Below are 25,491 nucleotides of genomic sequence, written 5' to 3' on the forward strand. Positions count from 1 at the left end.
TACCAGAGAAACAACAACTCAGCCAACGTGAGCTGACGGCGGCAAAAGTGTCAACGGCTCAACGAAGGAGTTCCCCGTATCCGCAATTTTGTAGTCATGTGCGGCCCAGGGGCAAGAAGCTGATCAGCAGCTCACTTAGTCAGCCAAGTTAGCAGGAGAGCGTACCGTGAGATAGCAGCAAAAAGATTGAGTGTAAGAGAATACAACAAGGAGCTGGAGGAGCAGAAGAAGCTAAAGATCGCTGGGGAAGAGAAGAAGACATCAGCTTGCGTGCTGCCTGCGCCGATGTTTTTATTTCCTCCCGTTGCTTTTTTTTTTTTTTTTTTTTTTTTTTTTTTTTTGGCTCCAAAGAAGAAAGCTAGAGTTGCCGATGTCACATGTTTTACTCCTTTTTCTGGCGCCACCAAAAGGACTGCTTGAACTTTCGTTGTATAAAAGTATGAAAACACCGAGCAAGACGTGAAGATAGTTGCCACCGGCAGAGCTGAAGTGGCTGCAGGCTGTTGGATGGCAGGCTGGTCATGCCGTGGCCTCGGGGGCGACAGACGAATACCTCATCAGCAGGCCTCTCTCGTCTACGGGATAAGGGGGTGAGCTATACATCTCTGATACAGCCATTTAAGACAATGTACGACGTCACACAGAGAGACAAGAGACGGGGTTTGGCTGCGGGGGATGATACAAGAGGCCCTGCTGGTACCCCTGGATGGATCGTGGATGAGCATTTTCTGGGACCAGATAGTATACATCTTGAATTATATATTGGTAGGTAGATACAAACTCCTCGATAAACGTCGGTGGTCAAAAATGAAATCTGGATATGCCCATAAGCCTGTCACTTCTCCTGCTCCCTCCCTATAATACCACAGAAATAAATATAAATGTACAATCACCCTCCGAAACCCGGGTCAGAAACAGAAGAAAATAGCACAAAAGGTAGAAAGAGTGGTAATAATGGAGAGACAAGACCTCTCGCTCTGATTCCAGGTGCGGATTCCAAAAAGTACCGTGTTAAACGTTCAGGTTCCATGTCTAGTCCTGGGTCATAATCTCGTCCCCATCCGCATCTATGTTCTGCTCCTGATCAGGCCTGTGGCCAGGCTCTTCCGTATAGCTTGTAGTGTCTGGCGAGTCAGCGGCAGCTAGAGCCGTGGCAGTGACGTCCTCCTCTGTTGAGTCGTCCGAGCCAAGGTGTTGATGATCCTCATCATGGCCGTTGATGGAGGCAGGGAGGGTCTTGTCGTCTGCCATAGCAGCAATAGAAGCATCATCAGGTATGACGGATGGGGCGGCCACGGCTTCAGAACCTGGTTCCTGATCTAGGTCTGCATCAGCGTCGACGTCGGCGTCGGCGTCAGCGTCTGGAAGAGGAGACATGGAGAGTCGTGATTCGCCTTCTGCGTCATCTTCATCGCCATCGTCTCCGTAGGCACTGGCATCACCTATAATGTCCTTGTCGATATCGTCTAGTCCCTCGTCGTCGGGATCTTGATCGGGGTCTTGGTCCTGGTCCTGGTCCTGCTCTTGTTCTTGCTCCTGTTCTTGCTCATTGTCATTCTCGTCCTCATTCTCCCCGGCTTCTTTCATGCGTACGTCCCTGCCCGGTGAGCTGGGTAGTCCCAGTTCAGATCCAGCAACACTCGTACCAGTTGCATTGGCATCCTGCTTGAGCGCTAGAGCCTTTTGTGCTTCTGCCTCAGCCTTTGCAGCAGCTTTTGCTGCAAGTGCTGCCTTCGATCTGCTTGGACGAACTCTCTTGGGTGGGTCACCTGGTTTGCGCTCCGGTAACGGCTTGCGGCGAATGTATTGTCTCTTACCAGTCGAAGGGGGGGCAGCCAGTCGGTTTGGATCCGGTGTAGACAATTTATCTGCGTTATTGGCGTTTGATCTCCGGTCTCTTCTGCCTCCTCTGGATCGGCTCGAGGCTGGAGGACCGGACGGTTCAACTTCTTCGTCACCCATGCCGCCGTTGGCGTTTGCATCTCCTAGATCGAGAGCATGTTCATGCATCAATCCGTTGGGTCCAATATCCTTATCCTCCGTAGCGACAGATTGCCAATCCCATCGATGCAGGCGGCGAGCTACCTTCTTCAATACAGAGAAATAGAAGCTGCCTGCCTCTCCAAAATCTTCCTGTTGCGCATCCGGGTTCAAACACAGGCCACCTTTGCCCCAGGAATGGTCATCATCTGTGTCATAATCCACCGGTAGACACTGAAGCAGCTGGCCGGCATGAAAAAGCTGGGATCCCTGCTCCCTACGTTCGCGAGCTTTACTATATTCTTCTGCGCGGCGTTGTGCAAGGATATAGTCCACTCGCTGCCGGCGGTTTTGCTCGATAGCTAGCTGGTGTTGGGTCAGCGGTCGAGGTCGACGGGAAGATGATGGTGTCTGTCCTAGAGCAGGAGAACCGGGAGCAAACTGGTGGAGGACCGGATGACTTGAGCCAGGAGGTGCGGGAGACAACCCGTCGGCGGCCTGATCCATCTTAGTCTTTAGCACAATTCGTGTCCGCCCAGCATTACCTGAACGAGTAGTTGACGAATCTCGTTTGCGTTTATTCCGTGACCTCAGATTCTGGATGGGGGTAAGCAGCTCGTCATCGTCGTCATCCCCCGGGCGCCTACTCTGATTAAGAGGCGTGAAGAAAGTCGATTGTTTGTCCCGGCCTGGAACTGGAGTTAGCCTCGATGCGATTGTCGAAATAAACATAAGACGGTATATTTACACTTACCGCCAGGAGTACCGCTCATAGGGATATCACCCGACATCTGGTCATCACTCATAGTATTATCTACAATATCTTAGCACTGTTATAGATCACTAGCGAAGAAAAAGTATAACTCACCCTTTTTCACTCTCTTATTTCGAGAGACAACTTCGTCATCATCAAGGATTCCTATGTATCAATTAATATCATTTGTCATCCGCTTATCATAAAGTAGCGAAAAACGTACTTTTGCGTTCTTTTTGCTTTTCCTCTCCATATAGGATTTCATCTTGGGTATCAACATTCTCTGCATCAGCCTCTTCCTCTGTCAACTCTTCTAGTTGAGGAATCTTTAACGGTGAGCCATCTGTTCCCTCTCCAACAGTTCCAGGCCCAAAGGGGTTCTTCAAAGCAGCTTCATCAGAAAAGTCACTCTCCAGATAAAACCACATCAGCCAGAGGAATGCCTTGGCTCGACTCTTGCTGCTCAGGGTAGCTCGCATGACGAGGTCGAAGAAGTCGTGGGGAGAGTGGAAGTGAATCTCTGATACTTTAGGAGCATACTGAGCCAGGACGAAGATGAGGTTGACAGGGTTAGTCCGCGGAACGGGAGTCTCCCGTAGTTTGTCAAGGGTGTTCGGTTGTTCAACATCTTCCGATGCACCCTTCAATATAGATTTAAGCCGCGGTGCGTCCTGAAGCTGTTTGTACGCACTCGAGTCTTGGTGGGCTTGTAGCGAAGGGATAGAGTGATATGTTCGCAGCTGGGCACGCATTTCAGGGAAGACTATCGCAATGTTAGGCACGGACTTGGGAGTTTAGTCTGGTATACATATGAGTACTCACAGTTAAGGGTCGTATTCATCCGCCCAAAATTAACCAGCAGACAGACCATAGCCATGTTGATTGCGGCAGGCTTATCGGTGGTTAGCTTATCCTTTAGCACCTTGCTGGTCTTGCTGCTCTTTGCCATGGCATCGATATAGATATCCGCAAAGCTCAATCCGCTCTTCCCGTCTGAATGTCGAGTGAACACGGGCGTAGTATCTTCAAAGACCAAGCGCAAGAAGAGATGTTGGATATCCTTGCGCCAAAGCGGAATACCATCATCTTTTTTGAGATGGCGAATCTTGTTGCCAGAGTAGACACTGCCAATGGTCCCGTTTGTCTGTCGACGGCTACTAGCAGGCGCAGAAGTCGTGGACGACGTATTATTCGGAGCATCTGGCTTAGCATCTCGCTTCTCACGACCTTCTGCAGCAGAAAATGTGCTTTCACCCTTCGTAGGCATCGACTCAGCAAGCTTGTCCTTCTTCTCCTTCTCTTTCTCCTTGCCATTGGCCTGGCCCCGTGCATTATCTGTCTCCTTTGGTTTATCATGGCCATCCTGTTCCTGTTCCTTTTCCTTTTCCTTTTCCTCCGGATCAGGAGAACTGCCCTTGGGCGGCCAGTCCTGCCATGTACCGGCCTCTGTCCAGAAGCCCTGAAGAGGGTAGTTGGGGTCATCCGTGTAGTGTCTCTGTCTGCCACCCTTTGTACCGGGCTCTGGCTCCGAAAGACGCTTCAGACTCGTTCTGGGCAACGGGTATCGACACGCGGGAAGCGGGAAATCCTTCCTCGAGCCCGCATAGTAGCCTCCGTCAGGCTTGTCGAAATGAGTCTCCTTTTCAGGTTCGAACGCGCCTCTATCATCCGGCGAATCGCCAGCACCCGTTCCCACCTCCATCATCGCGGTCGACGGCTCCTCAGCCTGTGCCTGTGTATCCGGTTTTGACGTGGCTTGAGCCTCTGCCTGCGACTCTCCGTCTGATGCTGCTGCTGCTGCTGTTTGTTCCGGGGCTGGGGAAGGGGACACTAGAGGGCGAGGTTGAGTTATTGCTGCTGCAGCCGGCGCCGGGACAGGAGCTGCAGCCGGGCTACCCTGGCGAGACGGCGAACTGGTACTCGCCATGGTCGTTACAGGCGGACAGGCTCAGCGTCGATTCTTTTTCAGCTCGGCCTAGATTCAAAGTAGAAGAAGAAACGCTGCGGGTTGAGCGAGCAGGCGAGCCTGAAGAATGGAGAGCTGGCGAAACCTGACTAGACGACTCGAGACCAGGAAGCAGAGCTGATCATTGTTGAGTCTGCGCCGAGTCAGTCGAGCCGAGGATGCAGGAGACGGCGATGAGAGCTGGAGAAGCAGAGAATGGAAGAGTGACGGCGAAGAAACGGAGTGAAAAATAAAAAATAAAAAAAATAAAAATAAAAAAAGGTGCGCGCCGGAAGTTTTGTTAGCGAAGAGGCGAGCGGATGTCAGGAGGTTGGCTGGTTTTTTGGTGTTGCGGGCGATGGCGAGTGACTTGGACGCCCAGCAAAATTACGCGTGGAGTTGAGTACTGCTGCACACCCTCTGCATAGGCGCAATTTGTGCTGCCCCAGAGCTCCATTTCCCGGCTCGTTCGACCGTCGCTTACGGAGGGAGGCTGTCGAGGAAGCTGTTTTTGCACAGGAAAATGGGAAAAGAAAGGAAAATATCTTGTATGACGGGACGAGTGTGTCTTGAAACGCGGCAAGTCGCTGGCCACTTCACTCTAGCCATCTACCAAATTACATATACATATCTACAAGAGCCGACAGACATACAATGACGATTACTCGGAGAAGGCAAGAAATGAATATGAATCTGCTGCTATTTTTTCTATTCCATCTCATCCGATCCCACCTCACGAGAGAGGAAGACAACCGGCCAGTCAACACAATAGCCGGCCATGGATGAAAATAGTACAACCAGGAAAAGGACGAAAAGAAAAAAACCCTCCTGTCTAAGATGAAGATGTAGAAGCGTTTTTTTTCTCCCTTTTCCGTTCTGTTTCCCTCTCTATCGTCTCTAGAAGCGTGGGAAATGCGACATGCATAAGGAAGAGACATGAAGAGAAGATTTGATAGCTTCGTACTTCTGCTCCCGGCTGGGGGACAACAATGGCATGTATGAAACAAACATCACCGTCGTCGAGCCAGGCTTGTGATAAAGACACGAATGAAAAAAAAAAGAAAGAAAGAAAGAAATAAGGGATATCATGACCGAGAAATGAAGAGGAGTAGAAGGGAGGTCGATGAAAGGTAGAAAGGGGGGGTGGGTGGTTTTTTGGGGGGTATCTCATAGACAAGCCATAGACAGAAGCAGAAGCAGAAACAAAAACCCATCAAGAAAAGCAGAGAGCATCGTAAGAAACATGAGAAGACATAAAGGAAACAGATAAAAAAAACACTCCACAATCAACGCTGGTCTATATGATCTTCATGCAAATTCAGATTTCCCCGATTCCCGATTTTTGGTGGTAGAATTTGGTTTCCCCTATTTGGCTTCTTCCTTTTTCTTCCTCGTATGCCGGAGAAAGAGGTAAAAAAAAGGACGACGGCAAGGAAAGAAAAGAATAGGGAAAACGAAAAATTGAGAACAAGATAAGACAATGCAGAGAAGAGCAAAGGCTCGATAGAGATAGACGACTCTCCTGGGCCCATTGCGTTGACGTTTGAAGGAAGCAAGGAAAAAGATGAAGAGAAGGAAAACAAGGCAGTCCCATCTTTCGAGTCAGACAGACCATTGAGCGTCTCTGTGGAGGTGTTGATGGATGCAAAAGACGGGAAAACTCGATAACAACCGCATTATTTTGGTGTTTTCTTGTTTCTTGGTTTTTTTGAAGGTTTTTTTTTGTTTCGTTTTGTGGCGTATAAAGGCCGATGCGGGTTGAATAGTTGAAAACAAAGGGAAGATGGGTAAGATGGGAAGATTTAAAAAAGAAACGAAAAGGAAGGGATATCAAAGATTTCAATAGGTAAAAAAGGGGAAGAGAAATTCGTAGCAGATCGTAAAAAAAAGCCGCTCCCTCCTCTCCTTATCTTGTGGGTGTGTTTGGTATATCCTATCCTCTTCACTCCTTTTTTTTTTTGGTTCCTCTCGATAGAACAGAAACGTCACTTTTCAGTCGTGAGAAATTGAAACGGTAAAGGCAAAGGAAACAATAAAAAAAGTTCAGGTATTGTAAAGGAAGTCAGCAAGTGCTAGCTTCATCTACGGTAGCGATAAGTGATAGTAGTTTACCACCAGGAAGATGGGCCAGTTGGGCCGGATGGATTGCCGTAGCCACCACCTCCGTAGCCGCCACCATATGGACCACCGCCATAGTTTCCTATACTCACTATTAGTACCAGTTATTCAAGCAAAGGAGAAGAGAGAAGGAATGCTTACCACCACCGCCACCGTAGCTTTGGGGAGCAGCGTAGTTACCACCGCCGCCATAAGAAGGGGGACCGCCCATTCCGCCACCCATGCGACGCATATCACGGTTGGCTCCGGCAGAGCCACGGCCACGGCCACGACCTCCACGGCCGCCGTATCCAGAGCCCTCGCGGGCAATGTTCTCGAGGAAGGATGGGACTTCCTGGTGGGCCTCCTTGAGCAGCTCGATGAGGTCACGGACAACACCGCGGTTTCCACGGTTGAAGAAAGCAGTAGAGATACCGGTGTTTCCAGCACGACCGGTACGACCGATACGGTGAACATAGTCGTCAATGTCGGTGGGCAGATCATAGTTGACGACATGAGTGACATTGGGAATGTCGAGTCCACGGGCAGCAACAGCGGTAGCCACCAGGATGGGGCAGCGACCGTTACGGAAGTACTCAAGGGCACGCTCACGCTCTCGCTGAGTGCGGTCACCGTGAATGGCAGTGGCTGGGAAGTGCTGGTTGATGAGGAATTCGGACAGAGAATCAGCCATACGCTTGGTCTCGACGAAAATGAGGGTCAACCCAGCGCCATGAGTGTGCAGAATATCGAGCAAGACGGAGCGTTTATCGTTGTCCTCAACATACTCGACCTTCTGGGTGATGTTCTCGGAGGTAGAACCGACACGGCCGACGGAAAGGAAGACGTAATCCTTCAAGAAATCACGGGCGAGCATCTGGATGTCGCGTGGGAAAGTGGCCGAGAACATGAGGGTCTGACGGCCAGCAACTGGGGGCATGTCTTCACCCTCGACAATGCGGCGGATTTGAGGCTCGAAACCCATGTCAAGCATACGATCAGCCTCATCAAGGACAAGGTACTTGATGTTGCAGAGCGAGATGCGGCCGCGCTCAATCAAATCGACAAGACGGCCGGGAGTGGCAACGAGAAGGTCACAACCACGCTCAATCTGGCGAAGCTGGGAGCCGATATCAGCTCCTCCGTAGACAACACAAGGGCGAACCCAGGAGCGGTAAGCAAACTTCCTAGCCTCGTCATAAATCTGAGAGACAAGCTCACGGGTGGGAGCCAAGATGAGCGAGGTAGGGTAAGCCTTGCGCTGACGGCCGTAGCTGAACTGACCGCCTTGCTGAGTGGGAGCCGGGGAGGGTCCGTTCTGGAATGCCTGAGAGAGGATTGGGAACAAGAAACCACCAGTCTTTCCGGAACCAGTCTGGGCACAGGCCATCAAGTCGCGGCCTCCCATGACAATCGGGATGGAATACTTCTGGACCGGGGTAGGCACCTTGTAGGAGGCGAGTTTGATGTTGGAGATCAAATGGTCGTCCAGAGGAGGGTTGGTGAAGGTGCTAACGGGCTCGGGGACATTCTGGCCGGAAGCCTCGACGGGGATATCATCGTAGTTGGCGAAGTTGATACCGGTATGCTGCTTGCTGGGATCGTTGGGGACACCGAAGAGTTCGCGTTCGAGACGAGCGTTCGAGGGACCGGGAATGTGCTTTCCATCACGCCACTGGCCATCACCAGAGCCTCTGGCAGCGCCGCCGCCGCCGTAGTTTCCGCCCTGTTGACCTTGATGGCCTGGGTGACCGTAAGCATGTGGATCGAAAGTACGACGGGAGCCGGCGGGTTGACCCCAGCCAGAATTACCATTCACGGCCGGACCGCCACGAGGACCGTAGTCCCCAGCACCCCACCCAGGTGCGTTATTCGGGGCTCTATTTCTTCCCTCGAGTTAGCAGGAATTCAGTCATTTTTTTTCCGAGTCTTTGTTTGAAGGTTACCTACCCTGGAGCCCAGGCGCTGGCGTTCATGCCGGCAGGGCGGCCGTTCTGACCGGGAGCAGGGCCGTCAGGGCCGTCAACGGCAGAGGGACCAGCGGCAGACTCAGCGGCGGCAGCCTGACGAGCCTGACCACGGAGGTGCGGAGGAATGTAGGCGGAGCGTCCGGTCTGGTTTGGCGCGTGCTGGGAGTCGTTGAGGGAGAGGTTTCCGATTTTCAGGTTATCAGCCATATTAACTGCTCACAGCCACCAGAACAGACGGTTAGCCAGGCGCTTCTTGACAGGAAATAATAGTAAAACCACGGAACAGACGAGACAGGTGGAATACTCACCGAGTATCCTTCAAGGTATCCTTCGAAGTAACAGGTCACTGATTACTGGCGCGCGTCTGGAGGGATCGTAGATGGGTCGTTACGGGAGTCAAAAAAAAAAAAAAAAAAAAAAAAAAAAAAAAAAAAAAAATTGAGGAAAGCAAAAACAGAACTGGGATTTTATCTAAAACAAAAAGACACACTGCCGAGAACACAGAATATGATGAAAGAACAGGATTTTCTCTGATCCTGTTGCTCTCGTCTTTTTCTTCTCTGCGTGTGTTGCTGGATGCTGGTGGGAGGTGGTGCTTTTTTGCAGTTGTGTGTTTTTCTGTGCTGGGAGAGAAATAACACTGGGGCCAGAGGCGGTGTAATTAAGATAGATAAGAGCAGGAAAACAGCCTGTCAAGCCTCACTGATGATTTATATCTTCTTTCTCTTCTCTCTTTCCTCTCTATTTAACAAGCTAAAGAGAAAGAAAAGGAAAAAAAAGAACACAACGAAGTCCAGGAAGAAAAAAAGCAGATGAGAAAGAAGAAGAAAAAGTCGAAGTTGAAGATTTTGAGATGAAGAAAAAAAAAGTTGAAGGCGAAAAAAAAAAGAGAGAAGAGATTTCAGTGATGACTAAGCGGTTTCCTGCTTACAAGCTGAGATATACAGAAATTTGGTTGGTCAACGCAGCAAAAAGGTCCCACGCGTATGGTAAACGTGACATTACATATGACTAAGCATGGCCCCCACGACGTTGCTTTTTATAGGAAGAAAAGGGGGAAGAAAAGAAATCGAAAAGAAGTCGAAAAGACAAGAGATGGAGGTAGAAGAAGAAGAATAAGAAGATGGAGATGTTGATGATGATATTGATGGTGGTGAAGGCGATGACGTTAATGAAGGCGTGGGTAGGCGGAGCAGGATAGTAGAGTTGGCAGGGGCTGGGGGTGACAGGTGTCAGTGGCAAGACTTGTCAGACTAACTATAAGGGAGTCAGGGTCAGGGGCAGAAGGGACGTTGATATGGATAGGCATGGGAAGAGGGGATGATAGAAGAAGAGGAGGATAAGAGAAGATAAGAGCAGAAATTTAAAGCAGAGATATACCGCCAGTCCTATAGACAGATACTTCCAAGACACCAGGAAGAGAAACAAACACCAATCATGATGGTATACGCAAGAAAGGGGCATAAATCGGCAGTCAAAGAGCATATATAAAGAGACGGGAGAGCAGACAGACAGGTAGACGGAACTAGAAGCCGTCTCGAGTCTCTCTCCAAAAGGCCAGTCCGCCATAGTCACAGACGCTGTCCATCCACATTATCGAGGTCACGCACTGCTTCACCTCTTCCCACGTCGACATCCCCTTCATCTGCAGTGTCTGCTCGAACCGGGTAGCAAACCACTCGCTGTTGGGCCCCATGCCTCGAGACGCTATTCCGCCCATCACGATGATCCACAGGTATAGACACGACACCCGCTCCTCTTCCTCGGGGGTCAGGTCCTGGCTGCCTTCTCGTTCGTACTCCCACGGCCACTGGCCGGATTCAGCCGCCCAGCCGCTTCCCTCATCACCGTCTACGGTTATCAGGGATTGTATAAGCTGTGCTACCAGCTGCTTGAATGGCCGGTTGGCTGCAGGTAATGGGAATATAACTAGCATGCTGTAGACCATTGCTGCGAGGCGACAGGGTTCATACAGGCGGTAGATGGCGTTGTAGCTGTCTGGAAATTCGTAGGAAGCAGGTAGGGAGACCAGATTGTATTGGATATAGTTGCGGCGGTCGGCAATAACAGACAGTTCCAGGTTCGGTAGCAAGCCCTGGGTCTGTAGGTCGACTACAATATTGTATTCCCGCATGTTCTGCAGGATGACTTGTAGGTTGGGTGGGATCGGAGAGAGGGGATTGGTAGGGATGGAGTTGTGCATTGGTCGAGTGCTGAGGAGGTAGTGTAGGGTTGTGGTCATTGCTGAAGACGACTCGCCCGAGGAGCCTCCAGAGTAGCCTGAACCATTGGTGCCAGGCGTCGGGTTCAGCGTTGGCCAGTTCGGTGTCTGACCTATGGCTGTCTCCTTGAAAATAGGCACAAAGGGTAGACGGGGTTTGGCCAGGTATTTCGTTGACAGCATCACTCCAGATCTAGACATAGGTTAGCATAAAGAATATCACGCATAGAGAAGGCCAAAGGACATTGAAACATACGTAGATAAAGTCTCGGCCAGACCAGGCATCTTTATCGACTTGAGTCCTCCCCTCGTCTCGATGATAGCCATTAGCCCCTTGACATGATGGTCATTCAATGACAGCCCGCCATATACATCCAACCACTGCAGGTTCCTCAGGGGCGCTTTCGGAGATGGGTCAGAGGGCTTCCAGCCAGAGTAATCTATTCGGTTGAACGCCATGCACAAGACAGCGAGAACAACTTCGTCGGAAAACGCCTGGGTAGGGTCCTTCATCATCTTGTTCAGCTGCTTGATTGTCTCGGTCTCACAGACGATTTGCTCCATCTTCTCGGCTCTTGTCTGAGGGGAGACCTGTACGCTATCCAGCCGGCGACGGGTTTGCATATGGCCGGCTGCTCCGTACAAGAAGGCGGTGAACAGTGCTGGATTCGCCATTGCCCGAGGTAGCCACACACCGGCTGCAGCTTCGCGGCCCCAGCGCTGACCCTCTGCGCCCAGGACGAGGCCAGGCCAGAGATCAAAGGCAGCGTAACGCATGAGCCTGCCTATAGCTCCCTCGTCTAGTATCGACGGACATATCTGACCAGGGTTCTCAAGCCAGTGTATAAGTTGGTTGAATGGGCGGTTGACGTTGTTACTGCCCACGCTGGAAGCTGGGGTCCTTATGTGTGGTGCTATGGCAAGACAGCCAGTAGGTGGAGGAGAGCCATCAGAGTTGCTACTCTCTTCGTCGACAACAACAACACTGTCATTGGCCTGGATATTGTTATTGTCTCGTGAGACATCTTCCGCATCTCCGTCTGCGTCGGCGTCTACCTCGCCTTGGTCGTCACAGCCTGTATCAACATTGGTATGTATATCGTTCCAGTTCCCGTTTACGACAGCCGGCTCGATGCTGGGCACACTGTCATTCATGTCAACAGCTCTATGCACACTCATGCCCATTGCCATTCGAGTACTAGAATTACTCGGCGGAGTCTCCTCTTTAACGCCCGCGGACCATGTCTTTAATGTCTGTCCACGACGTCGAGACGCTGCCATCGTCTTACCAGCATCAGCAGCGGAATACTGACGAACCGCTAACCCGGAGCCGTTCCCATTTCCGCTCATACTAACGTTGGTAGACGCCCCTCCTGATCCAGTATTTTCAGCTCGCACAGCTCGATGCTGCCTCCAAATATACTTACTGGCATGTGAACGGATCAAGGTCCTGTTCTCCAGCTTCTGGTCCTCTGATATGGGATTCACGGTCACAAAGTGGAAGACATCTCCATTCTTGTTATTGCCAGCCCCATCTTTCCCAACCGTACCAGCTGTGGCAGCAGCACGGCGTTCGGCGAGCTTCGTCTTCTTCGTCTTGGGTGGCATGGCGGTAAATATCGAAGTGGCTGTTGGGAAACTTCGGATAAAAAGTATTGTATTGAATCGGTCAATTGCGGAGCTATACGATCAGGATCGTAGTTCTTGTTATCAATTGCTGATTCTTCCTGTTCGGTCATTGTGGAAGGGGACGATATAAAATGAAAGAATTACCTCTCTAACGCAAAGCGAGATTGATTCCTTGCAGGAATGTAACAGTTTGTTCTTCGAATGTGTTCACGGTATCAGCCAAGACAAGGATAGATCAAGACCAGCGAAGAACATGGTATCCGCATATCTTTTCTTGCATGCAATGTGTTATATTATTCTTCTCTCCGACACCTTGTCTTTCGATGTGTAACGAAGGTGTTTCTGTCTCCCCTTTTGTTCTTATCTGATGTTGTTCTGTGTGTCCTTTTTGGGAGTCCCTGTCCTGCCAGTCCAGAGGGACGGGTCCAGGGCTGCTTAAAGGGAGCCAGGAAAAAATAAAGAAAAATCAAATAAGAGATATAAAATTGGAGGAGGGTCAGAGAGAGAGGCAGGTCTAAAAAAGAAAATGGGAACGGATTAACCCAAAATGCGCCCCAGCAGCCTACCCGGGTTGCACTTAAGAGACGTTAGTTCATAATATATCCCCTCCCTCCCCTCCCCCCCCAGTAACTTTGCTATGGAGCACACTCTTCGTCTCCCGTTACAGCCGGGGAGGGGATCCGAGAAAATAGTCGAACGTTGGGACGAGAGAAAGAGAGCAAGCAAAGCATCGAGCGAGTCGTCCCCTTCGAGTCGAGTTGTCGCTGCCATCCAGACCCGAACAACGAAGAGGACCAATTCTGGACTAACAGCCAGCTAGCTGCACGTCCATTGCCCGCCAAGCTCTCGATCTTCATTCTGACCAGAAAATAGCGCGAAGAGACGGGTCCGTATGGACGTAAAAAGCAAATATTGACCTTCGCAGTCTTGCTTATCCCTTCCTCCAAAAAATTGATGTTTGGATACATCTTCGTTTTGGCTTTTTCGTCTCTTGTTCGCCCTCCTGCTGCTCCTCCCTTCAAACTCGATCGAGTCTGACATCGAGCTAGATCGTGGAAAAGGTTGGTGCGGCAACTGCAGACGCTCAGGGCGATACTCCGTTTTCAGCCAGCCATACAGACGTCGTAAAAAGGGGTCGGCAGAGAAGGTACACCAACGAACGCCCGCAGGGGTCAAGCAAGCGAACGAGGAAAAATAAAAAGCACAAACTGATTTCAAACGGGTGTTCATCCGTCATTTTTTTATTATTTTGAGTCCATGATCGGGTAACTATATCGCCCATAGCGGTGTGGTGTGGTGTTGCGAGATTTAGCGTGCTTCGTCCTTTGAGGGTGCGTTTCTTTCGCTCCACAACCGTTGCATGATCCCAAGCGGCCCACTGTATGGACTCAGTTAGATCACAGGGTGACAAGAGAGGATGGAGGCGAGGGAGAAAGTGGGAGAGAAAAGGAGAGCCACCAGCAGGACCTGAGGCAGACATCAGGGAGGAAGCTTTCTCTGAATGATGATGATGATGCGTTGCTTGCACTCCGTCGTGAGACGCTTTGGTTGCACGGGCTGCGGGAGACTTCTGGCGTAGCCTCTCTCTCTCCAATCTCCTGGCCCTTGCCCTTTGAAATAAATACGCATGTATTCTCCGGATGGTGAACCAGCCCCGATAACTAAGTAGTCATCCCTTCGTTTCTCCATGTCCCTTCTCGGATTTCCTAACCGGGCTCCTCTTGGTCTTCATAGCGTGTTCAGAAGAAAAGTGATATCTAAACCTTCATTTTAAGACGGGAGAGAAAAACGAGCCGGCGGCGGTCGAATCGGATAGTTCTAGCCCGCAAACCCTCGCCAGAGCAAAACCTTCCCTGCATGCAACGATCCCTGGCCTGACAAACGGGGGTTTGTTAACTCTCGGACGCATCAATTTCTCGCTCCATGGATCTGACAGCTGTAGTTAGGCGAAAGGGGAGGCTTGTTCGGCCTGCGTTATTTGGACCGGCCCAGTTGATATCGACTGTCCTCCTTCGAACTTGCGCACCGCCGATGGAACACAACTTGTACGATGTACCATTTGTAGGACGAAGTACGGCGTCGAGTCTCATCATCTGCAGCTCGCTGTGACTCTATATCGAGGTCGTGATTGGTGCTGCGTCTAGTCGTATGCTGGGGGTTGTCTAGAATAATAGTGACAACAAAATATTTCATCTATCCCCGCATGCTGCAGATTGCCGATCGTCTGCGCTTCTCAGAACCAAAGCAAGTACCTATGATTATTATGCTGGTTTCAGACCCAGGGAGCTGGAGTGCTAGAGCGCTGGCTGCACAACCAAGGCCTGGAGGGTCGGAGTGACTGGCCAGACATCAGACGCGGGCGTATGGAAATGGTGCTGCTCTGCATATATTAATGGAACATCGACACACATTATCATGTAACAAAGCTTTCGTACCTCGTACAAGGCGACAGTCAACGTTTGCCGCATCTAATAAAGCCTGGATGGATAGACTTGTTGATGTTAGCTCAGGGTGGCTGTCGCTCGAGGGTCGACGTTGTGGTTAGAGAGGGCTTTGGCTATGAGCTCGACAAACTTCCACCTCATCTAGCGTTGACACTCCAACAGCCGTCTTCTCGAATGCAGGCTACGAGACGCCACGAAGACGGTTGGCCATATAGACCTCATGCTCGCATACTGTATGCTAGGATCAGCCCATTTTATTGAAGTTACCGCTGTCAAGCACTCGGTAGTTCGAGATATTCTGTGCAAAAGACAAACACACACACACACACACACACGTACTCCGTAGATTGGCGAGATTTCTGTACCGAGAGAACGTCAGGGAGAGAACCAGAGCAAACAATTCTACAGCCACAAAAGCCAGTATTAACTTCAGAAGACAAAGGGAAAAAAAAACCAGAAGCTTCTCCTGAACAAACAATTCGCCTTGCCTCTCAACCGGCAACTAACTACCTGTCAACCTCCGTGGCTCAAAAGTAAATCCGCCATAATAATGCTATCCTGAACATCGCCAAGGACGCTTGATTCCCAGACCGTAACGTATCTAGGCACAGCAGGAAAAGGCTGCACCAGCACTGGTTAATCGTCATCGAAAGGTGAACGTTAGGTTTAACGCTGTTGATACTCGCAAACCCCGTGGGAAGAGGCGGTGAATTTCTTCAGTGCTTGAGCAGTGCCGACGAGTACAGCTTATCCCACACTCGGCAGATTGGATCCAGTGTCTTCACGTCCTCAGTAGCAATAGCGTTTGCCCCGTCTTCTCTTAGCAGGCCAACGGAAGGGTACTGCTTCCAGCTTGGGCCGGCTTGCGGGTTCTTGACGAAGTCTGCCCACAGCTTTTGTAACCAGAGCTTGTTCGCCTGTCCCGGATCGCGAAGCCCCTGCGTGCCGAATACATAAGCTATGTCAGACGTATGGTAGACTCCTAGTTCTGCGTAGTCAGGATGACTTGCGGCCGGGTCGTTAAACAGATACTGCCATACAGGTACTTTCAGAGTTGTTGCAGTAAGATTCGCGACGAAGCCAGCAGGGCAACGAAATGTCAAGTCCGTTATCATCTGTGAGATTATTTGGCGACCCATTGATAGGCTTGCTGTTGCCGTGGAGTTCGGTGAATACAGTTTTATTATCGCCTCCACTAATTCAGGGGGAAATGATAAACTGTTGATGAAGGCTGTGACATTGTCCCCCTTGCCGTAGGCGAAGGTTGATCCATCGTCTAGAGTTGAGCCTATGAGGATCGGTACTTTCGCGGCCTTGCCTGCAGCATACGCCTTGGCTGGGGATTCAAGGACAGTGACATCGTCCATGTTGGGGGTTTGGAATGGCAGGCCAGTCTCCAACAGTATCTTTCGCAAGGTACCAACACTTGCGCCACGAACGCATTCTAGGACGGCCGCATCTGAACTACTGGTACAGTTGAGACATTGTACCAAGCCCGTCCAAGATGAAAATTCGCTATTGGGGGGGCTTGGAGGGAGTTGGAACAGTGAAGAGCCTGATTGCAAAATGGCGGCTCGAAACGGCAGATTAACGGGAGCTGTATTGATAAGATGGCCCACAGATACTGCTCCGGCAGACTGTCCAGCAATGGTGACTAAAATATCGCTTAGTTATGACATGCAAAGGCAGAGGAAGAAGCTTCATTGATATATATATATATATATATATATATACCTTTATTGGGATCACCTCCGAAAGCATGGACGTTTCTCTTTACCCAGTCAAGAGCCAGTCTTTGATCAAGTATACCCAAGTTTCGCTTGTCTAATGGAAGCTGTGGTGACCGGGGGAACCCAAACACTTCGTCAAGATTTAGTCATCCTTTTCTATGGCATATATATATACGGACGGTATCAATATACTCACAGTTAGTTCGATAATTGGCGGTAACCACAATGATATCCTGATTTGCAGCAAGACTTGAACCGTCGTAAAACGGATACGAACTAGCTCCAAATCTATACCCACCGCCGAATGTCCAGAACAATATCGGTTTCCCCTTGTAATCACCTTTGGGCCGGTAGACGTTCAAATACAGGCAGTCCTCGCTCTCCCCGGGTGCGGGAGGCGTGTTGAATAACGCCTTTTGAAATTCGCTCCCAGAAGTCTTGTTGCCGAAATCTTGTATGCAAGCTGGAGGGCTTTTGGAAGTATGCAGGGGCTTATGCCAGGGCAGTGGGTGTTCTGGTGGTGAGAATCGAAGGTTCTTGACTGGCGGTTTGGCAAAAGGGATGCCGAGAAACTGATGCACTGTTTCCGTTGAGCCAGGAACATGCGCATTTTTACCGATGATAACACCCGAATCGATGGTCACAACTGGACTGGTGTGGTCGTTGTTATTATCATGGCTGCTAAGTCGTTCAAGAGGGGAGGATGTTGAAGCCCGTATAAAAACCGTGCAAAGCGCAAGTGTTTTAAGTAGAAATCGCATTATGAAGCAGTATCTGATAGATAGCAGGATGAACCCATCTTACAGCTTCGAGAGTCCATCGTGCTCTTTAAATAACGGGTATCATCACAGTGCAGAACAGAAAGAAAGTCTATCACAGCTGATATTTGCTCGACTGCTTATGAAGCACGAGGAGGCAAGCTGTGAGCCATCCCGATCAGGCCCTATGGGCCGCCGAGGATGCCTGTTGATAGGGCTGACTGTGGCGGAGTGGATGAGAAGGATCGGGCTGTAGGGACCCTGGCATTGGCATCGATCGTTTTACCCCGAGGCTAAGGCTTAGCTCGATGAAGGATTGAATGTTAGCAGCAACCAATTGTTATGGCATGGAGGCGACTGTGACTATTACTGTGAGAACCATGCCATCCAACGAATAAACGCTAATATCATCATCCACAATAAAACTACGAACGGACAAGGTGATAGTTCGTACTTACGGAGACCGACTTGTATAGAGCGACGACTATACCGAGAATCAAAGCGAACACAGGTAGGAATGATAAATTGAATATACAAGCGCAGGAGAGCAAGCAAGATGTTGGGAGTAAGTTGGATTGCATAGTTGTCTTCTACTTTGTGCTGTCTGGCGTCATGGGGGCTTGACTGCCTCTATAGAATCTGAAGCGTCCAAAGAATCCTTTCAATTCATAGATAGACACAGTTCATAATCATCAGCGGATCCGGACGGTAAGTTATCAGGACATGGCACTTGAAAACGATGATAATAATGATGAGGATTAAGAAAGGACAGGTGAATCTGTGCAAGTTCAGGGTATGACGAGGCCAGGAGCTCTTGATAAAACCGTTTAGATTTCATCACGGACTGGGGCCTGTTCTTTCTCGGAGTCGGGCTTAGATGGTGATTCAGTACCTTCGCCCTCTGTTTCCTCCTTCATCTCAAGTTCTCCGCACTTGGCAATTTTTACATCTTTGGTGGGACGGTCCTGGAAGCCCTTGGGGACGACCTGGATCTTCTCAACGATATCGTATCCCTCGAGCACCTCGCCGAAGACGACGTGCTTTCCATCAAGCCAGCTATTGTATCATCCGCGGTCAGCGATTGTAAGTGCTACGTCGCATAGTTAATGGGTGTAAACATACGCAGTAATAGCGGTGGTGATGAAGAACTGAGATCCGTTGGTATCTTTCCCGGCGTTGGCCATGCCTATAGTGAAGTTACGGTTAATTTAGGCAATCGTACCATTACGCAAAGAATGTACAGTAACATACTGAGAAGACCCGTCTTGGTGTGGCGTAGCTTGAAGTTCTCATCTTCGAATTTGTTGCCGTAGATGGACTTTCCACCAGTTCCTATGTTTTAATTAATCAGTCAGTATATAAGGTATGGTGTATAGGGATATAAATATTACTGACCATCACCATTGGTAAAGTCACCACCCTGGATCATGAAGTCCTTGATAACTCGGTGGAAGGTAGACCCCTCATATCCAAATCCTTTTTCGCCAGTAGCTAAAGCGCTATTATGTTGTACTCATCAGTATTTAAACGCCTGCGACGCAATTGAGGGATATCAGATATTGATCATACCGGAAGTTCTCAGCGGTCTATGTCACACATGGTCAGAATGATAACGCATCGTTCGGTGAATATTGAGGATCGGCCAACCCACCTTTGGCACCGTCTTTCCGTACAATCCCATGACAATCCGTCCGAGGGGCTGACCATCATGCTCGATATCAAAGTAGACCTGTATATCACGATTGATTAGCGCCTCGATGCCATCTCTAGGCTTTTGCTGTCAAAGACTCGAAGTACCTTGCTTGTGATCTTGGGACCTTTGGCCTCGACCGTCTGTCCCATGAAGAGGAACAGAGCGACGGCGGCGAAGACCACGAGAGTCAAGATACGCCCAATTCTAGCCATATCGTGTATATAGAAGTGTAGACAAGATGCTTATCCTGGGGAAGATAGTAATAGGAGGTAGATGGAGAGGAGACAGTTGCATGCAGAGAAGAGACGTGGCTGTTTTATTCCACCTCTTCGTCTGCCAAAACACGGGCGATCTTAGCGGAACTTGAAACTTTCAACTTTACGTACAGCTGATTGGCTAGGCGCGGGCATAAGGGGAGTTTGCTTGATGAGTCATCATAGATATGTACTAAAAATTATACGCTTGGATCGTACCTCAGCTCTGTAGTTTAGTGTTTTTCCCTGGCTCTGTAGATTTCTATTGTTCTGTCCTTGTATCATGGCTGGCTGGATATATTACTCGCAGTTTCTTTGCCAAATCTAATAATACTAAATATGTGACGAGGGCCCGACTGCTGGCCTCTAGGAATGCAAATGGATGCCGGGCGTCCGGGCGGTCCCCATAAGGTTACGGAATAATAGATTTACCGATTTACCGATCTTGGCAACCACCACTGGACATCCAGGCCCGTGGGAATTCAAAGTTCGATGTCGGATGTGAATGCGATAGATGAAAACGAGCGAGAGCAGCTGGAAGAGTGTGAAGAAGTAGATAACACTGCATTAGCCGCCATGGTAAGACCAGAAACTGCTCGAAAGAATACCAATTGAAAGTCGTCAGCTAACTAGTACGGCCAGGTCTTCATCTTAGGCACCAGTTTTCCCGAGCGACAGCTCGTTAGAGCAAGTTCAACCCTCATCCAGAATACGGATTCTCGCCGCTAATTCTAACTCTTCATACTATACAGAAAGCTCTGCGCTCATTTTTCGGCATCGGCGAGCTGCGATGCAACCAGCTGATGGCTCGATTCCATATCCATCCCACTTCGACCGTCGGTGAACTGGCAACTAGACAGGTCCTGGATTTGACTGGTGCATTGTCAAACATGAAGATCGAAAACGACTTGAAGCGAGAGATTCTCGATAATATCAAGAGACTGAAGACTACTGGAACATACCGAGGAAGAAGACATGCTCTCAACCTTCCCGTTAGAGGACAGAACACCAGAAGCCAGGTATGTGACGTTGAAGCCAATTTAATCTGGGTAATTGCTAACACATGATGTAGATCAAAAATGCTATCAAATTCAACCGCATTGACAGAAAACTATGATTGCGCTGCAAGATCTTTTTTAAACACTCTCATTTTTGTGATGTACTACTATACAGGGGTATTTGGGCGGCGTTAAGCATGTATCTGCCATATAACAATATAAAACAACATTACCACAAATTCTTGATACAAGTAATCGAACCCAGGTCACTTTGGAAATATCAATTAACTTGCTCTATTTTGTTTTCCTCTCCCATTCTATTTTATTTTGATACTGCATCTTTCTGGAGTATACCCTCCCCTCGGTTTATTTGGATAGCCTTATCCTCGCCAACACTGGCTATTCCGACAGTTTTATCCCAGCAGACGTCGAAAACTTTTACACCGTCGCCACCCATTCGTTTTCCTTCGTCTTCAACTGACTTTCTCGATATGGAGTATATGCTTTCTCCCACTACCCCGTCCTTTTCAGTCTTCGTGGATCGGATATCCCATATCCTACATGTCCCGTCATGGCTGCCACTGATCAGTCCATATTGGCTGTTTGGATCCCGGGCCAAAGAAACAACAACATTAGTATGTCCTCTCAAGGTCATGGCGGAAACAGTCGTCGCTGAGTCACGAGGATCAATTAGGGTAATATGCCGAGCGGCCGTACCAGCAGCAAGCAGTGTGAGCTGTGGTAGATGTTCAACGCATAGTAGAGAATAGGAAGTAGTGCGAGTATCGACAAGAGCAGACGTAACCAGATCCCAGGTACGAAGTGTGTGATCCCATGAAGTCGAATACCCAACAGTTGAATCCTTGGTGTCGAATATGGCTGCAGACACAGGTGCTGTATGTGATTCAAACAACGCCAATGGCCCTCGCTGGGGGGTGCTGACAGACGATTTGACTTTCCGCCGTTTAGCACTTCTGGAAGCACTTGAAGGTAATAGGTCCGATGGTGCCTCGGGGCTCTCAGATTTCTTCGTAGACCAGAATCCAACAGTGTTATCGGCAGAGGCAGAGAGTATCCTGCTTGACGGACCATGAACCGCAATAGAATCAACGCTTCCCTTGTGCCCGTAGTATTCAACCTGGGGAGTGATCGAGGCGGAGAGTCCATCTTCGCTCTCGCTGTACTTCCACAGTCGCACTGTTCGGTCAATTCCGCAAGACACAATCTGGTTTGGTGAGGCCATTCGAACACCCTTTATCGATGAACTATGCCCGCCATTCCCAGCCGATGGAGAAACAGCAATTGTCTCTCCCGACAAATTCCACATCCTTAGCAGCCCATCATAACTACCTGACAATATCCTCTCTTTTCCTGACTGTATCTCTTTGCTGCTCCACTGAGCAACATGAGAGGTCCCGGACAAAACGTCAACGGCGCTCACCCAATCGTCGTGCAAAAAAGAAGCGACATGGAGTGGAGGTATGAGGGCTCGAACATATTCGACATCAAGAACCGTTTCCGCAGAAATTCCATTGGCAGTAAGGTATTCGTCTATTGAAGTTCGGAGGTAGCGCCCATTTATCAAAAACTCAAAGGGAACTGGTTTCGGCAACTCAAGCAGGTTATTCACAAGCGTGGATAGGGCATATCGTCGTAGCTCTTTATATGGGTTAAGAATATTTCAGTTAGCAATGACCATGCAATAACAACTTATAACTCAGGTGGCAAAAGGAATATTTGAGCTATACCTGTAGGAACGAGAATGGGACCAGTTGAATCCGGTAATGCGAGATCAGCATGGCGCGATGCCAGTCGCAATCGGACTTGTCGTTGTACTTGCGAGGACTGTCCCTCGGCAGCTGACGTAGAATCTATCAGTGAATCCATGGTTGTAATCTGCTAAATATCCAATTGAACACTGCGGGCTTCCTTTGACAATCAATTGAGCTTTATCTCTTGATACGTTTTTTTTTATCGCGAAACTTTTTACGGCTGGCGGGATGAGCAAAGTGTGCAAACTCTTGGCAACAATTTAGAAAAAATTTGAGAAGGATGAGCTTTGAAGTTCGGGAAAAACCATAATGGAGGCCCATAAATAGTAAATTATATTAACAGCTACTATGAAGAGCTCCGTATCTCTGATATTGCCTTCCGCCTGTGCTCTGAGTCCGCGAATAACGCCTTGATCAAATCAATGAGTTCGTCGGAGGAGAATTCCAGCTTCAATTCGCCCTCCTTCCATAGATATTTGATATCTGCCAATGAGCTCTCCAATATGTTTATAAGGTACTGAAACTTAAGCCAGTTCGGGACATAGATTGCTGTCATGGCGATAGGCTTATCACCAATTCCTCTGCTTTCCTCAGATACCTCGGGGAGGAATAGATCTTCAAGTTTCGACACCGAGCTGCAGAATTCAGCAAGGCGCTGTGATTCGGGGTCCGAGATATCTCCAAGGTCTTCAATGTCTAGGATAATCTTGTTTATCCCCGTCGAGAGTAGAGAGCCGATAGACTGTAGCAGCACCGAGGGGGAGAGTATGGACTTCCACTCGCTGTGTACACCTCTGACTCTATCGACCGTTGCTTTTATTGCCCTCTCGCATTCTCCAAGGTAAGGCTGGACATTACAGCTCGAGAATCCCTGGCAACCATCCAGAAGATCAGTCAGTATCGTTCGTTGGGAATGCATCTCCCTCCCGTACGACAGACGTCCAAATTTCTCGATGGAGTCTATATCCCCTGCTAATCTTGAAAACCCATGCTCTTCAGAGAAAGCACGTAGTCTCTCAGCTAAGTAGATACTGTCGTTGTAGAGATACATATGGCTAGAAGTAGATTTTTGGGAATAGAAGATCGGTGCCATAGCTTTGAACATGGCAACCACTAACGTGGGGATTCCGAGGAGAGCTGCAGCAGATGGGGAAAGCTGAGATGACGAGTATCTATAGAACAGTTAGATGGGTCTGTAAAGCGGGATCATCTGCTTGTGAAATGACTTACTTAGGTTGTTTGAGGTGTTCGGAGTCAGAAACTTGATCTCCTATGACTTCAATAATGGCATCCGGTACCTTGGTAACGGTATAGAATTCTCGTAGGACAACCTCTTTTGGAGCTTGCGCTGGCCCCTTATCTTCCTTCGTCTTTGGCGCCTTGCTAGCCGAGTTTGATGGCTTTTCCTCGGGCGGATTGTCGTTTGCTTCGTCTTCGCCCCATCCCCAGGCTTCATCTATATCGTCATCGCCGTTTTCTCCTTTTTTCATGCTCATTCCTTCTTGGGACATATCTTCGTCATCGTCATCTAGTCCCCACGCACTAACGTCTTCATCCCCATGGTCAGTTACTCTAGTTCCGGCGCTTTTCTCGTCTACTTCCTCATTCTCATCCTCCCAGTTGGCATTCCAATCATCCTCAACTTCTGTTTCGTCACTATTTCCCTGAAATATGCTATCAGACTGTGACACTTGCTGCTTTTCTATTCGTTCGGCCTTTTTATATTCACCAGAATGACGGTATACAATCGACCTGACACGGTCTAAAGCATGGGCACGTCGGCGTGATAACCACAACCGAGGTATTTGGTTTCTCCAAGATCCTAGCTCGGGAGGTACATGCCATCCTAGTTCAGCCAGAGATTTGGAAAATTGTGGTAATTCGTCCAGGGTACGCTCAAAAGCATTCATATCCTCAACAGCCACAGGTATAGCCGGTGACATCCATTCTGAAATTAGGAGCTGACAGGAAGCAGTAGCAAGAGTGGTAGAGACTACCTCTAGAACCCTAGCCGGAAGATTGTTCTGGATGAATGTAAACAGGGAGAGGATCGAGCCTAGAACGTCTGATATTGTAGGCTTTGCAACTTGACTCTTCAGTTGGATATAGTTCTCACCAGAAGAGAAAAGATTATATGGGCCCGTCCGAGAAGGAGACAAAACGGGCTGCAGAATGTGACTTAGAAGCTCTTCCCGAAAAGAAACAAGAGTAGTCTGCAAGATCCGCAGATTTGAAAGCCAGTTTAAATGGCGGTCTAACACAGATATATCTATGGAATGTCAATAAACAATACCGATATTCTTATATGATAGAGCAATCCTACCATCTACTTTAATGGTGAGTATCCCCACTTTATCAATATGAACTAAGTTATTCCATGAATTTTGTAGCGAGGCACATAGGAAGCTTCGGATGGTGGAAGCCTTATCGGCTAGTATGGTAATAATGGTCGAGTCTTGGGGCAGAGCCAGTTGATCCAAGTCCTGGTTAACCAGGTCGAGTTTATGGATTGCTATTTCCAGGTTGTTATCATTTCCGCAGGCCTGGGCAGCATCTATATTGTTATCAATGATGCGTGCGTTTTCGAGGGTTTCCCTTAGAGACTGTGTAAATGCAGTTTCGCGCTTTAAAAGGCTGACTTTGGCTGCTGTGTCCTCAACTTGATTCTGTAAAGCTTGTGCTTTCTCGTGATTTTTGACAATTTCCCTCGCTGCCAGTTTCGATCGTTCTATGTCCTCATGAAGCTGCTTTGCTTGTGATATCCACTCGTCGACGTCTGACGCTTTGTCCTGGCTCAGGGCACTGATTTCTTTCTACGTAGTGGTATTGTCAGTTATGTATTGCTAGGTCGTAATTGTCCATCAACGATATCTCCCATACCTCGACCCTCTGTCTCGCCTCAGATATCTGCTCAAGTCCAGCAGGGAGAGCTGTCACAGGGTACTCCGCCTCGGTGATGGACTCTGATTCCGGGAATGAGCCATCGGTTATAAATTTGAGTAGTGCCCGGTGCACTTTGTCGTCAGAAACGGTCGCCGGCATGGGGTAGTGGCTTCGACACTGCTTGGTAGTGACTTGACACACCTTCATCAAGTTGTTAATGGGGCGTCCGAGATACTAGGAGTTAACAGTATGGCCATATCTTACCGCGCACTGCAGAATTAAACTCCAGCAACCAAATAATTCTTAGCGCTCTACTAACTGAGATGTTGTAGGCTATCCGCGGCGATTGCTAGAATGCTTGTT

At 49.1% G+C, this 25,491-nt stretch overlaps 8 protein-coding genes across 8 annotated transcripts; 2 read left to right on the forward strand and 6 right to left on the reverse strand.

The window, feature by feature from the left end:
- Nucleotides 1–477: 477 nt before the first annotated feature.
- On the reverse strand, nt 478–4,661 carry TERG_01567 (uncharacterized protein; the record flags this gene model as incomplete). The annotated part of the gene is made up of 5 exons (XM_047747783.1): nt 478–2,669; nt 2,735–2,794; nt 2,849–2,899; nt 2,958–3,497; nt 3,557–4,661. 5 exons carry the CDS (start codon nt 4,659–4,661, stop codon nt 1,033–1,035), a joined length of 3,393 nt encoding a protein of 1,130 aa, XP_047603748.1. The 3' UTR covers nt 478–1,032.
- A 1,173-nt stretch (nt 4,662–5,834) lies between these two features.
- On the reverse strand, nt 5,835–8,953 carry TERG_01568 (ATP-dependent RNA helicase DED1; the record flags this gene model as incomplete). Its single annotated transcript, XM_003236795.2, has 3 exons — nt 5,835–6,879; nt 6,939–8,656; nt 8,727–8,953. The coding sequence occupies 3 exons, from the start codon at nt 8,951–8,953 to the stop codon at nt 6,788–6,790; spliced, it is 2,037 nt and encodes a 678-aa protein (XP_003236843.1). The 3' UTR covers nt 5,835–6,787.
- Nucleotides 8,954–9,553: 600 nt separating this feature from the next.
- Nucleotides 9,554–13,077, reverse strand: TERG_01569 (uncharacterized protein). Its single transcript, XM_003236796.2, has 2 exons — nt 11,224–13,077; nt 9,554–11,160 (listed from the first exon to the last, which is right to left on the reverse strand). Exons 1-2 carry the CDS (start codon nt 12,573–12,575, stop codon nt 10,272–10,274), a joined length of 2,241 nt encoding a protein of 746 aa, XP_003236844.1. The 5' UTR covers nt 12,576–13,077; the 3' UTR covers nt 9,554–10,271.
- Nucleotides 13,078–14,408: 1,331 nt separating this feature from the next.
- Nucleotides 14,409–17,531, reverse strand: TERG_01572 (uncharacterized protein; the record flags this gene model as incomplete). The annotated part of the gene is made up of 3 exons (XM_003236799.2): nt 14,409–16,694; nt 16,775–16,900; nt 16,967–17,531. 3 exons carry the CDS (start codon nt 17,529–17,531, stop codon nt 15,757–15,759), a joined length of 1,629 nt encoding a protein of 542 aa, XP_003236847.1. The 3' UTR covers nt 14,409–15,756.
- Nucleotides 17,532–17,717: 186 nt separating this feature from the next.
- On the reverse strand, nt 17,718–19,661 carry TERG_01573 (peptidyl-prolyl cis-trans isomerase B). The gene is made up of 7 exons (XM_003236800.2): nt 19,326–19,661; nt 19,180–19,257; nt 19,098–19,114; nt 18,924–19,027; nt 18,780–18,860; nt 18,651–18,714; nt 17,718–18,584 (listed from the first exon to the last, which is right to left on the reverse strand). The coding sequence occupies exons 1-7, from the start codon at nt 19,431–19,433 to the stop codon at nt 18,356–18,358; spliced, it is 681 nt and encodes a 226-aa protein (XP_003236848.1). The 5' UTR covers nt 19,434–19,661; the 3' UTR covers nt 17,718–18,355.
- Nucleotides 19,662–19,967: 306 nt separating this feature from the next.
- Nucleotides 19,968–20,592, forward strand: TERG_01574 (putative mitochondrial 37S ribosomal protein SWS2; the record flags this gene model as incomplete). The annotated part of the gene is made up of 4 exons (XM_003236801.1): nt 19,968–20,054; nt 20,118–20,162; nt 20,228–20,494; nt 20,548–20,592. The coding sequence occupies 4 exons, from the start codon at nt 19,968–19,970 to the stop codon at nt 20,590–20,592; spliced, it is 444 nt and encodes a 147-aa protein (XP_003236849.1).
- A 78-nt stretch (nt 20,593–20,670) lies between these two features.
- Nucleotides 20,671–21,243, forward strand: TERG_11735 (uncharacterized protein; the record flags this gene model as incomplete). Its single annotated transcript, XM_047750801.1, has 1 exon — nt 20,671–21,243. One exon carries the CDS (start codon nt 20,671–20,673, stop codon nt 21,241–21,243), a length of 573 nt encoding a protein of 190 aa, XP_047605460.1.
- A 1,293-nt stretch (nt 21,244–22,536) lies between these two features.
- TERG_01576 (uncharacterized protein) lies at nt 22,537–25,287 on the reverse strand (the record flags this gene model as incomplete). Its single annotated transcript, XM_003236803.2, has 4 exons — nt 22,537–23,417; nt 23,476–24,514; nt 24,569–25,058; nt 25,126–25,287. 4 exons carry the CDS (start codon nt 25,285–25,287, stop codon nt 22,592–22,594), a joined length of 2,517 nt encoding a protein of 838 aa, XP_003236851.1. The 3' UTR covers nt 22,537–22,591.
- Between the last annotated feature and the right edge of the window lie 204 nt (nt 25,288–25,491).

This window comes from Trichophyton rubrum (assembly GCF_000151425.1).
Source record: "Trichophyton rubrum CBS 118892 genomic scaffold supercont2.2, whole genome shotgun sequence".
Lineage (NCBI taxonomy): Eukaryota > Fungi > Ascomycota > Eurotiomycetes > Onygenales > Arthrodermataceae > Trichophyton > Trichophyton rubrum.